The 11,841-nt window shown below is 47.2% G+C and overlaps 1 protein-coding gene across 1 annotated transcript; it reads left to right on the top strand.

The window, feature by feature from the left end:
- Positions 1-247: 247 nt before the first annotated feature.
- LOC119321948 lies at positions 248-2,303 on the top strand. Its single transcript, XM_037595459.1, has 3 exons — positions 248-517; positions 1,818-1,942; positions 2,029-2,303. The coding sequence occupies exons 1-3, from the start codon at positions 332-334 to the stop codon at positions 2,177-2,179; spliced, it is 462 nt and encodes a 153-aa protein (XP_037451356.1). The 5' UTR covers positions 248-331; the 3' UTR covers positions 2,180-2,303.
- Positions 2,304-11,841: the final 9,538 nt, after the last annotated feature.

The following is an 11,841-nucleotide window of genomic DNA, read 5'->3' as shown; positions in this document are numbered from 1 at the left end:
AAAAAGCCGTGTAATTTTTTCAGATTGGTTAAATTTCTTTGAATCAGTGAACTTTTTCAAATGCATGAATTATTCTCAAATCCATGAACTCTTTTCAATTTTTATGAATTTGTGTTCAAAATCCGCGGCTTGGGCTAAACGACACGGTTTTCTTCTAGCAGGCCGTGTTCGAGCCGGATACGGGCAACCCTAGTTTAGCCGGAGGATATGTATATACTGGAGACCTTGCCGGATGCGGGCAACCCTAACATCAGCGTGAGAGGATTGAGGAACTCGAATAGACGCGGCGGAGGTAGATCCGGGAGATCTGCGAACTGCATAATCCTCTCCGATGGCGGCGGCAGCCCTAAGGTCTGCTACGATGAAGATGTGCCGTCGCGCCCTTGATCGACGGGCGTTTTTTACGGCGGCGGCCGTCAAGGAGGAACAGAGGCAGTTACTGCCAAGGTTTAGTCATGGCGGGGGCTTACTTCGCCGGTTAACCTCCTCCGAATCACCAAACCTTGCTAATAACAAGGTATGAACACTCGTTCCCAGGCCGTGTGTAACTAGCAACATCAGATCTAGTTTTTCCCATATCCCTTTTTTTCAATCTCGAATTAATGGGTTCCCCAAATTTGAGTATTTAACCAAAAACTACCACAATTCATGGAAACATGTCGAAAAACTACCATTTTACGATTTTGTGCCAAAAACTACCACTTTTGTCCTAATCTGTTGCTAGAAACTACCAAGTGTGGAAACTGCTCGCTTTGGCTCGTTTATGATTGTGTGGCCCACATGTCAGGACGAAAAAAGTCAGCACCGTTAACTTTGCCATCACCGTAGAAAGAGATCGAGACGGCGGCGGCCTTCACCGGAGGCGGAGAAGATGAAGTACTACGGCGGTGCAGCCGCATCTGGAGGAGACGGCGCGACCTGCAGGCAGCACTCCGGCGCGAGCAGGGCGGCGGGGAGGTCCGGGGGAGGCGGATTCGGGGCGGCCGCGTTGGAGCTCGTGGTCAAGCAACCGCGTCAGGAGGAGCATGGAGGTCGGTGATGGGGAAGCCGGCGGGCCGGAGGAGCAGCAGGGACGAGCCGGCGCCCGCGGGAGCAGCAGCAGCACTGCTGGGGCAGGCGGAGCCGGTCGTGCGCGGACTTGGCGAAGACGGAGGGCGGAGTTGGATGGAGGAGCGATGGGGCTGGAGCTGACGGGGAGCTGCAGGCCACAACGACCCACGGGGTCGGAGGCAAGCGGTACGCAGCGGCAGCAGTCCTCAGCGGCAGGAGGGTCAGGCGACGGGCGGAGCGGAGCTGTAGCGAGGCAGAGCAGCCCGCGGGGGCGGCGTCTGACCGGTGTACAGGCGGTCACGGGCGTTAACAACTGGCCATGAGCGTTTCGCCACGCTGGCACCTAAACAGTGGGGTCGGACAGTTAGATTCGGGTTTAACCCAGCCAATGGGAGCAGTTTTCACACTTGGTAGTTTTTAGCAACAGATTAGGACAAAAATGATAGTTTTTGGCACAAAATCGTAAAGTGGTAGTTTTTCGACATGTTTCCGTGAATTGTGGTAGTTTTTGGTTAAATACTCCTCAAATTTTGATGCTCGTGGAGTCGGCAAGACAGCATTATGGACCCAGGAATGTTTACATAATACTATCTGACAACCAATATACCAGCATCCCGCCCCTCGTATACTCTGTTTCAATATTTCTGGTTTTTTCTCCCGGTTTTACCCCTGTTTAACTGCTTATAAACCTTCTTAGCAACTGTACTATATCCATTATCGAAATTGTGTGTGTGTGTGTGTGTGTCACCATCTGAATTTCTTTGCAGCATGTAGGCAAAACCGGCCCTCCAAGCACCCCCCCAAGCGAGCCCTTGCCGCATGATTCGAATGAGTTAATCCGTAATCTACACCCTGACACGCTAGTGAGGGTCCCTGTATCATCAGATCCATGGTATGTACTAATAATTATATTACCTATGCACTGTGATGTTTCCTAATGATTTCTGTAGAAACGTTGTTAACTCTTCTCATTTGTAGGTCACTCGACAACCCCAGGTTTTCATACAATCTACTCAAACTAGGTGTCGGGATGATTGTGTTCTGCGCTGCAGGAATCTACTTCGAGAACAAGTTTTTATTCGGTGACTTTATGCCTGAAAGCAAGCAGCATCAGGAGAAGGATGATTAACTAAGTCTCTTAGTTTCCGTGAGCAATCATAACAATCATTATTATGATTGCTATGCCATCTAGCTTGTTTGTGTGTAAGTATTCATGCTCATGTATGGAATCTCCTCGTGTGTTGGGTCTCTGATTGGCGCTTTTGTCAACCTATATGCATAAATAAATATATCATTTAAAAAAATGCACAAATAAATATAAAAACATCACAAAAGTCTGACCCGTATGGAACCGGCTCCTCTGCCATCCGAAAAATGTAGAGTCACGGAAGGGTGATTTCTGAATATGGAGATCCGGACTAGACCCACCTTCTTGGGTGAAGTCTGAAAAAAACCTTAAACTCATACACCTCGGCGGAATTGAACCTGACCTTCCAATCCCCGAAATCTGCACCCTATATTCATCAATCCCGGTCAAGATCGACCACTAACCTATTTGGTGCACCAGGAAAAATTGATTCCAACCAGGATCAGAGGCTATTCTCACATCTATGTCCATTATCTTCATCCACTGACCAACCATGACAACGAGCCATGGCTGTGTGCAGGTCCTCGAGCTCGTAGCCTTGGTGCGCCCATAAAAACTCATGGTCCTCACGCGTTGTTTGGACGCAGAGGACGACGGCCTCGGACGTGTGGTACCCGCCGAGATCGCCACCGGCGAGGAGTATGAACGACATGTCCGGCTACGCCAGCCCGTAGTTTTCGAGTTGCGCCTCACCAGGCCCGTCGAGCGTCCTTTCGACGACTATGTACTGGTTGGCGGTTGCAAGTGCATGCCTTGAGTAGCAGAATCGATCAATTGATCTGTTTTAGGCACACGAATACATAACAACATGTGGCAGCAAGCTCTTGCATTGCATCGTTGACCCACCATCAGCTGGATGGACAGTGGATGCGTCCGCAGTGCATGATTGCGTGTGAAGACTCGCACACGAGAGACATCACTTTGTACGCCGTGCTTTGGCCGCCATTACCGAGCATCTCCGCGGACGCACGTAGCAGTTCGTCCCGGCGGTCCAGGTCCTCCAAAAAAATCAGCTTTCCTCTTCACTTTTCCTTATTCTCTATGAGTTATAGCGCACGCTTGCCTCCCTCCTCCCCAGCTTGGCCATTGCTCCTCCAGTAGCCAGTAACATTCTGTCGAACAGTTAGTGTGCATGCACTCCCCTGCAGTTCACCTCGCCTCCGGGCTTGCTCCTACCACCCCGGTGGATTCCCGGACTCTCATTCGCCTTACCGCGTCATTGGATGAGCTCCAATCACTCGCTCTCCCCCTATTTTCTCCTCCACTTCTCGCTCTAGGCCACTGCTCTACGCCAGTGCACGTCAAGCCGAACGCAAGCATGCCTCTCACCGTGCCCCATGGACTGCGCGAACGGCGACAAGACAAGCTCCCATGCGCCCATTCTCTTGCCCTTCCCATCGCTCCTCTGCCTAAACCTCAACCGCTCTGAACGAACACCACAGTTCTTGGCGAGAGAGAGAAATTACGGGAAGAAGATGGACATGACATGCGGACCCGTGAGGTCAGTGAGAGTAATGAATGATCCCGGCCGGGATCGTCATTTTCCTAGTGTGACAAACTAGTCCAGACAGACTTAGGGTTGAGATAGACCAGGATTAGTGAGTAGAGGGTGTCAATTTCAGGGATTTGAAGGTTGGGGTTTGATTCCGACGAGCCATATAAATTGAAGGTTTAAAACGGACTTCACTCCACCTTCTTTGTGCTGAATGATGTTCCGCATGTATATTTCTGTAACAAATCCACCCAGTGAGAGAATATGAGCTTCCTAGAGCTGGTTTGTTCTATGATTCAGGATCAGAAGTCAGAACTTTGCAAGTATGATAGCTGAATGCCTTACCACGGAATAAAAAACAAATACGAACACGCCTATCAAACAGTTGTTTCAATTAAAACAATGTGTGTCTACCCATATGTAATATGGTTTTTACTCCCTCCATCTGGAAATACTTGTCATTAAAATAAATAAAAGGGGATGCATCTAGATGTGTTTTAGTTGTATATACATCTCTTTTTATTCATTTTGATGACAAGTATTTTCGGACGGAGCATCTAATTTCTCCCCCCCTGATTTCAGGTGGGGGGTGGGGTAGATGCTTTGTGATTTACAAATGCCACGTGTCATCCATCAAGATGGGTCTCACCTGCTAAACCATGAGACCTGGTCTCATAGAATTTTTTTCCAGTATTTATGTAGCGAAAAACGACTTTCTCTTCCGCATCGTCCTTGGCAATCACCATCTATATCATGTTCCTGCAAGAATATCCATCCCTTTCTGTAAAATCATCACCCGTTAAATAGTTTGCCGTCTGATTTCTCAAAAGTAAAAAGTCTGCCGTCTGATTTCTCAAAATAAAAAAAGTCTGCCGTCTGACATCAAATTTATGAAATAGTTCTCAACATACTGTGAGAGATGATGGTGTAGTGTATTTAATCTTGTTTACAAAGTGCAAAGTGTAATGAAAATGGTTGTCTCTCCTCCTTCGACAACAGCAAACGGTAACACTTTAATTTGTGACCGCAAACCAATTGTGGCATATAGCCGAGCAAATCAAACTGAAACAAAGACATGAATAACCATCAGTTTCACACCTACTTTATGCTGATGATTCTCTAATCATGATGAGAGCGGATGCGTCGAACGCCACGTCACTCCGGAATGCACTTGGCATGTATTGTGCGAGTTCTGGCCAGTTGGTTAGTGATGCAAAATCCAGTATTTTTTCAGTCCAAATACTACTGTTGAGGTTAGGGAAGAAGTTTGTACACAACTAAATATTGTGGTTGAGGCAATGACGGATAAGTATCTTGGATTACCCTCTCATGTGGGGATTGAGCGTAGTGATTGTTTCCAACACTTGGTTGATAGAGTCTGGGCTCTAATTGATGGGTGGAATGCGAGGATGCTCTCTGCGGGAGGGAAGGAAGTTTTGTTAAAATCTGTTGCGCAGTCCATTCCAGTTTATGCTATGTCAATTTTCAGTTTGCCAAAGAACATCTGCAAGAGTATATGTGATGCAGTTGCTAGGTATTGGTGGGGAGGTTCACAGAGCCAAAAGAAATTGCATTAGAAAGCATGGTGAAAGATGTGTATTCCGAAGAAAGAAGGAGGGATGGGTTTCCGAGATTTACACTGTTTTAATCAAGCAATGTTGGCTAAGCAGTGTTGGATACTACTAACTGAACCAGAGTCTTTGTGTGCTCAGGTACTTCGTGCGAAATATTATCCGCATGGGGACCTTTTCAATGCGGTGCTTAAAAAAGGTGCCTCGTTCACATGGCTTAGTATCATCCGGATTAAAGACCCTAAAAAGAGGTGCTATTTGGAGACCAGGCAATGGGGCAAGTATTAATATTTGGTATGATCTTTGGATCCCTACTGCCCATGATAGGCGTGTGATGACACCATGTGTGCATTGCCTTCTTGAGGCGGTATAAGATCTTATTGATCCACATACGGGAGAGTGGGATGTACAATTGGTACATGACAATTTTTGGCCAATTGACGTTACAAGGATTATGCAAATTCCGCTTCCATCCCAAGAGCAAGCAGATTTCATAGCATGGCAATTATGCAAGTCTGGGAGATTTACTGTCCGTTCGGCTTATCATGCGGAATGGAAAGCAGAGTATCGGACTAGAGTGGGTATTGATACTGGTGTGGGAAGAAGTATGTCACATCCAGTATGGAAATTACTTTGGGATTTGAGTATCCCCCCAAAGTACATATTTTTATTTGGAGAGCTCTACACGGAATTGTGCTCTGTTACTGCAATTTAGCGAACAGACACATTAAAACCTCAGTGACTTGTCCGGTGTGCAAGGTAGATCCTGAAGACCTTAAGGACATGTTATTTATCTATTGTAGAGATAGAGAGGTATGGGAGGAACTCGGCCTAGGTGCGAATGTGGCCGCAATTGCTGAGCAGCATAGGTCCTATTCATTGATACTTGATGAGATAATATGCTCCAGTTTACCTGGTGGTGTCTCGTTCCAGGGAGAAAATGCAATGGAATTGGCTATGGTTGCGTGTTGGTATATCTGGTGGGAACGATGTCAAGTGTCCCATGATAAAGAGATTGGTACGCCAGCACGATCGTCTCTATAGATTAGGGGTATCGTTGCTAACTGGGTAGCAGAAAAGAAGCTAGTTCCTCCACGACAGACTAGATGGTCTAGACCAGCATCAGGCTGTATAAAGCTTAATGTTGATGCTTCATATCATGTTGACTCAGGTGCAGTGGCAAGTGGTTCTATTTTACGAGATCCGAAGGGAGATTTTGTTGTAGCGGCAATGGAATATAAACCGAATGCAATGGACGCTCTAATGATGGAGGCGTTTGCGCTACTATTGGGACTACGACTTGCTGAGGAGATGGGCATTTTTTCTTTGTCCATTGAGAGTGATTCTATGGAGATTGTTCAAGCTATCCAGAATCCGGATGACTACTGGGCGTCAGGTGCGGTAATTACTAACGATTGTCGAAGGTTGATGAGTTCTTTCGGCAAGGCGACAATAAATCATTGTGTGCGTGATGTAAACGAGTGTGCTCATACTATTGCTCATTTTAGTTTCATGGGTGGAGTCAAGGGTGTGGCTTGATAAACCTCCTGATTTCCTGATTCCACTTATTGTAAAGGATATGATTATGAATTAAATAAAGTTGTAGAAGTTAAAAAAAGACATGAATAACTTCTCCCTTTTTATTGTGATAGTCATTATGATGACGTAGGTAGTGTGGTATTGTACTAAGAACATTCAGTCATTATACCAATTTTATACTAAATATCTACAACCATAAAATGTTTAAGCAAGTCTTTATCAAGTCAAATGAAATTCATTTGAAATAGTGGTAAAAAGATGGGGGATGCTACACGTCGATCATCAGATCTTCTTAAAAGATCCATTGTCCCACGTGTCGCCGGATCTAACACAATCTAAGCGGTTGAAATGTCTTCCTTTGCAACAGAGATCTTGTTGCAGAAACTCCAACAGAGCTTGTGTTGCGGGATTTTATTTGCAACATAGGTCGTGTTGTAGAATTTTTATTTGCAGCAGAGGATGTATTGCAGATTTTTTTCTGTCTTCACTTTATTTTGCGACATCGGCGATGTTGTGGAAGAGCTTTTCAAATAAATAATGTTGCAGAAAATTTTGCAACAGTGGTAGTGCTGCAATTTTTTTGTGAAAGATGAACTAAACAAGATGAGAGGCCGAGGAGAAGAAGGGAGACAAGCGGGAGCTCGCCGGAGGGCAAGAGGAAGGGAAAGGGAGAGGAAGGAGGCTGGCGCATCCCGGGAGAGAGACAGACAGATCAGGTCGAGCGTGTAGCTGCTCTCCCTAGATCGGATCAGAGGAAGAGGGAGTCACAATAAGGTGGACGAGTGGCTGGGGTTCACGGGTGCGCTCATCTCCTAAGAGCAACTCTAGCAGACCCCGCATCCCGCCCTGATCCAAAAAATAACCGCCAAAATGCGGGTCAGGGATGGAAAACCTGCCCGACCAGAACCCACATCTCGCCCCGGCCCGCATAAAAATTTGGGGGGCGCGACAAAATCTCGGCCCCGACCCGCGTATTCGCGGGTTTCCCCCTCGCCGCTGCGGTGCCCTGCATATAAGTGGAAGCGGTTGGTGGGGGGACATTTCAACCCACCATTTCCCCCACCAACCACCTTCCCTCTCCCCCTCGCGCCGCCGCCACCCCGCCGCCCAAGATTCTGGAGACAACAGTCGGCAGGAGCTCACCGAAAGGCCGCCGCACGCTTGAGGCCTCCCCTCTCTCCCCCCTGCACCGGCGGGCCACCGGATTTGTGGATCTGCGGACCTTCATCGCGCGGCGGCCGGATTTGGCTTTCCCAGCCACCAGTGGCTGCGCCAAGCGATGGAGTGGTCCGGGAGCATCTCCCGCAGCCTAGGAAAGGGTGCATCACCGCATGCAGGGACGGGTTCGCCCTCCCGGCGCCACCGACGATTTGCGGCCATGGATCCGTCCGGCCGCCCGCCGGGCTCGGTGCTCGCGCAACAGCTTTGTGGGTCGCCGTTGCTGCTCATATAGTGCGACGACTGCATGTAGATAGTGCTGTGTCTTACTTCGGCCACGCCAAAGCACCCCGGATGGGTGTTCTTCAAATGTGAAAATGACGGGGTATGTGCACTTGCGGTAGCTCGTTTTGATAGCTCATTCTTTTGGTTCAATTGCCGATCCTCATTCCAAACATGGTCATTCTTTTGTGTAGGAAGATGGATGCTCATTTTGGTTTTGGGAAGGCCAATACATTGATTTATTGATAGAAAGAAAGTTAATAGATGTTGATGCACTCCTTAGTAGAATAGAAAACAATGATGCGGCTGCATGTGCAACTAGAGTGGAAGCAACGTCTAGTTCTTCCGAACCAAAGATGAAGAATGAAGAATGCAAGATCAAGAATCCGCAGATCAACAATGAGTGCATTGAGAAGATTTTGCTTCAACTAGTGGGAGCAGTTATGGAAGTTGGAAATCTTCTAAAATGCATACTTGTTGTTCTTGTTTTCTTTGGTCTTGCTATTCTAGCAAAGATTTGGTGATGTTTTATGTATCCAATGTTACTGAAAAAGCAAAGAAATGCATTATGCTGGATCAAATCAAAGTGCCGGGAGGAGCTGCGCCAGATCAGACCCCGCAAAGCTGACCCGTAAAAAGCATATTCGCGGAATATGCTTTTTTACGAGTCGGCTTTGCAGGGTCTGCATCCGCGGCCATGCGCGCCGGCCCAGAAAGGCATTTTTCTGCGAACTACAAACACGTTTTGCGGGCCGAACGGATGCGGGGTCTGCTAGAGTTGCTCTAACGCCCACTCGTGCCGCTGGATCGACTGGACTGGGTCGTTCTCCTCTGGCCCTGATCGAGTGTCCCTCTGCCGCTGTTCTCCGCCGCCAGGTGCTACCCATCGCGGCCCGTCAACGATCTCCGCCACCCTCATCGCCCGTCGCCGATCTCCCCCGTCCTCACACCCTTGCCGGCCCAGCGTCGCCGCCAGCCGCCGCCCTCGCCAGATCCTGCTACCCTGCTATATACCGGTCTCTGCCTGCTGTTGGTTGTCCCCTCGTCTGGCTATTGTCTGGGGGCCTACGCTAGCTGGCTAGGAGCCTCTGATCCTCGCGCGTGAGCGCTTCGGCTAGTTGCCTGTTGATCGTTAAAAAAAAGTCACAATGTCTACAGCGTTGGGCTATGCTGCAGTTCCTCGCTGTTTGATGATCTTTGATGGTACCAACTACATTGAGTTTGTTGGCTTCATGTGCATTCATATATGTGGCTTTCGTCTCTGGGGCGTTCTTTCTGGCGATGTCCCTTGTCCACTATGTCCGGTTCCTCCTGGGGCTCCTACCCCACTAACACCACCGGTTCTTGCTGCTGATGCTGATCAGGCGGTGAAGGATGCATTAAGCTTGCCGACGACCCTGTCGTTAGTGCTTATGATGAGCAGGTTTTGACTTATGAGGAGGCTCTTCCCACTTATCATGAGGCTCTATCTGCTTATACCCAGTGGCTTGATGATGATTCTCGAGCCACTGTTGTTCTCAGTGCTAGTGTTCTGCCTTAGTTTGCCTCTGAGTTTTTGGGCCTTCCTACTGTATTTCAGATGTGGACCCATCTTCGCCAGTGCTATCAACCCTCTGGTGATGCCTCATACTTGTCTGTGGTCTGTCAGGAGCATGCTCTCCAGCAGGGTGACTCCACTATTGATGATTTCTATGCACAGAGTTCTGCTATCTGGAGTTAGCTTGATTCTCTTTGCACCGCTGGTTGTCGTACTTGCCATGCTGCCAGGCTGTGCGAGCCGATTTGGAGTTTCATCGTGTCTACGAGTTCTTATCTCGGCTTTGTAAGTAGTTTGAGCCCCGACGCACTAAGTTGTTTGCTCGTGGCCTTATTTCTCTCATGGAGGCGCTTTCTAAGATTCATGCTGAGGAGACTCGCCTACGTGTTTCTGGTTTACTTGAGGTTCCATCTGTCCTTGCTACACGAGCTTTAGTGCTCCGCCGCTCTCACTCACTCCTACTGGGGCTTAGGAATACCAAAAACAATTTTCACCGTCTAAATAAAATATTTAGAACAAAGTGAACATTTTTCTGGCCTAAAAATGCAATTTTGAAAAATGCACATTTTTCTAATTCAAACAAAATAGCAATAAAATCCAAATAAAATCATTTATTTGATTTTAACATTTTTCCTCCAATATTTCTTTTATTTTGGAGAAGTCATTTTATCTCCTCTCTTTTATTTTAATATTGGAAATATTTTGGAGAGAAATGATTAAAACCAAAATGATCCTCTTTTCAAATTTGAAAAAAAATCAAATATGAAAATGAATGAAATCCCCAACTCTCTCCGTGGGTCCTTGAGTTGCTTAGAATTTCCAGGATCAAACCAAAATGCAATTAAAATATGATATGCATAAATGACCTATGTATAACATTCCAAATTGAAAATTTGGGATGTTACAAACCTACCCCCCTTAAGATGAATCTCGCCCTCGAGATTCGGGTTGGTTAGAAAATAGGTGTGGGTGGTCCTTCCGTAGGTCTTCCTCTCGTTCCCAGGTGGCTTCATCCTCCGTATGGTGGTTCCACTGAACTTTGCAAAACTTGATAACCTTGCTGTGTGTGACTCGACTAGCAAACTCGAGAATCTTCACTGGTTTCTCCTCGTAGGTCAAATCACTATCTAGCTGAATTGCTTCTAGTGGCACTGTATCTCTCGAGGGAATATCGGCCATCTCTGCGTGGCACTTCTTCAACTGGGAAACGTGAAACACACCGTGAACTCCTGACAATCCTTCTGGCAATTCCAGCTTGTAAGCAACTTCTCCCATACATTCCAAAACTTTGTATGGTCCCACAAAACGTGGTGCTAGCTTTCCCTTAACTCCTCGAAGTGGGGACACACGAAGGTATACTCTGTCTCCGACTTCATAAACTGCCTCCTTGCATTTAGATTCCTCACAACTCTTCTGCCTGGACTGGGCTACCTTGAGTCTATCGCGAATCAGTTTAACCTTCTCTCCAGACTCCTTAATCAAATCTGGTCCAAACAACTGACAATCTCCAACTTCATCCCACAATAACGGTGTCCTGCACCTCCTTCCGTACAGTGCTTCGAAAGGGGCCATCTTCAAACTAGCTTGATAACTGTTGTTATAAGAGAATTCTGCATACGGAAAATTGTCGTCCCAACTAGATCCATAATCTAGCGCACAGGCTCTCAACATGTCCTCCAGAATCTGATTGACTCTTTCGGCCTGTCCATCTGTCTATGGATGAAAGGATGTACTGAACTCTAGCCTAGTACCCAAAGTCTCATGCAACTAATTCCAGAACTTTGAGGTAAACTTGGTTCCTCTATCTGATACAATGGTCCTCGGAACTCCATGCAGACATACGATCCTGGTCATGTATATCTTTGCCAACTTCGCACTTGTATAAGTGGTCTTCACTGGGATGAAATGAGCTACTTTCGTCAATTGATCGACTACAAGCCATATAGAGTCATAACCTGAACGAGTCTTGGGCAATCCAGTGATAAAATCCATGTCAAGCTTGTCCCACTTCCATTCGGGTATCGGCAATGGCTGTAGCAGTCCTGCTGGCTTCTGATGCTCTGCC

The sequence above is a fragment of the Triticum dicoccoides genome, chromosome 6B (genome assembly GCF_002162155.2).
Source record: "Triticum dicoccoides isolate Atlit2015 ecotype Zavitan chromosome 6B, WEW_v2.0, whole genome shotgun sequence".
NCBI lineage: Eukaryota > Viridiplantae > Streptophyta > Magnoliopsida > Poales > Poaceae > Triticum > Triticum dicoccoides.
Note: the sequence above shows the minus strand (reverse complement) of the source record. Positions and strands in the feature narration are given on the sequence as shown.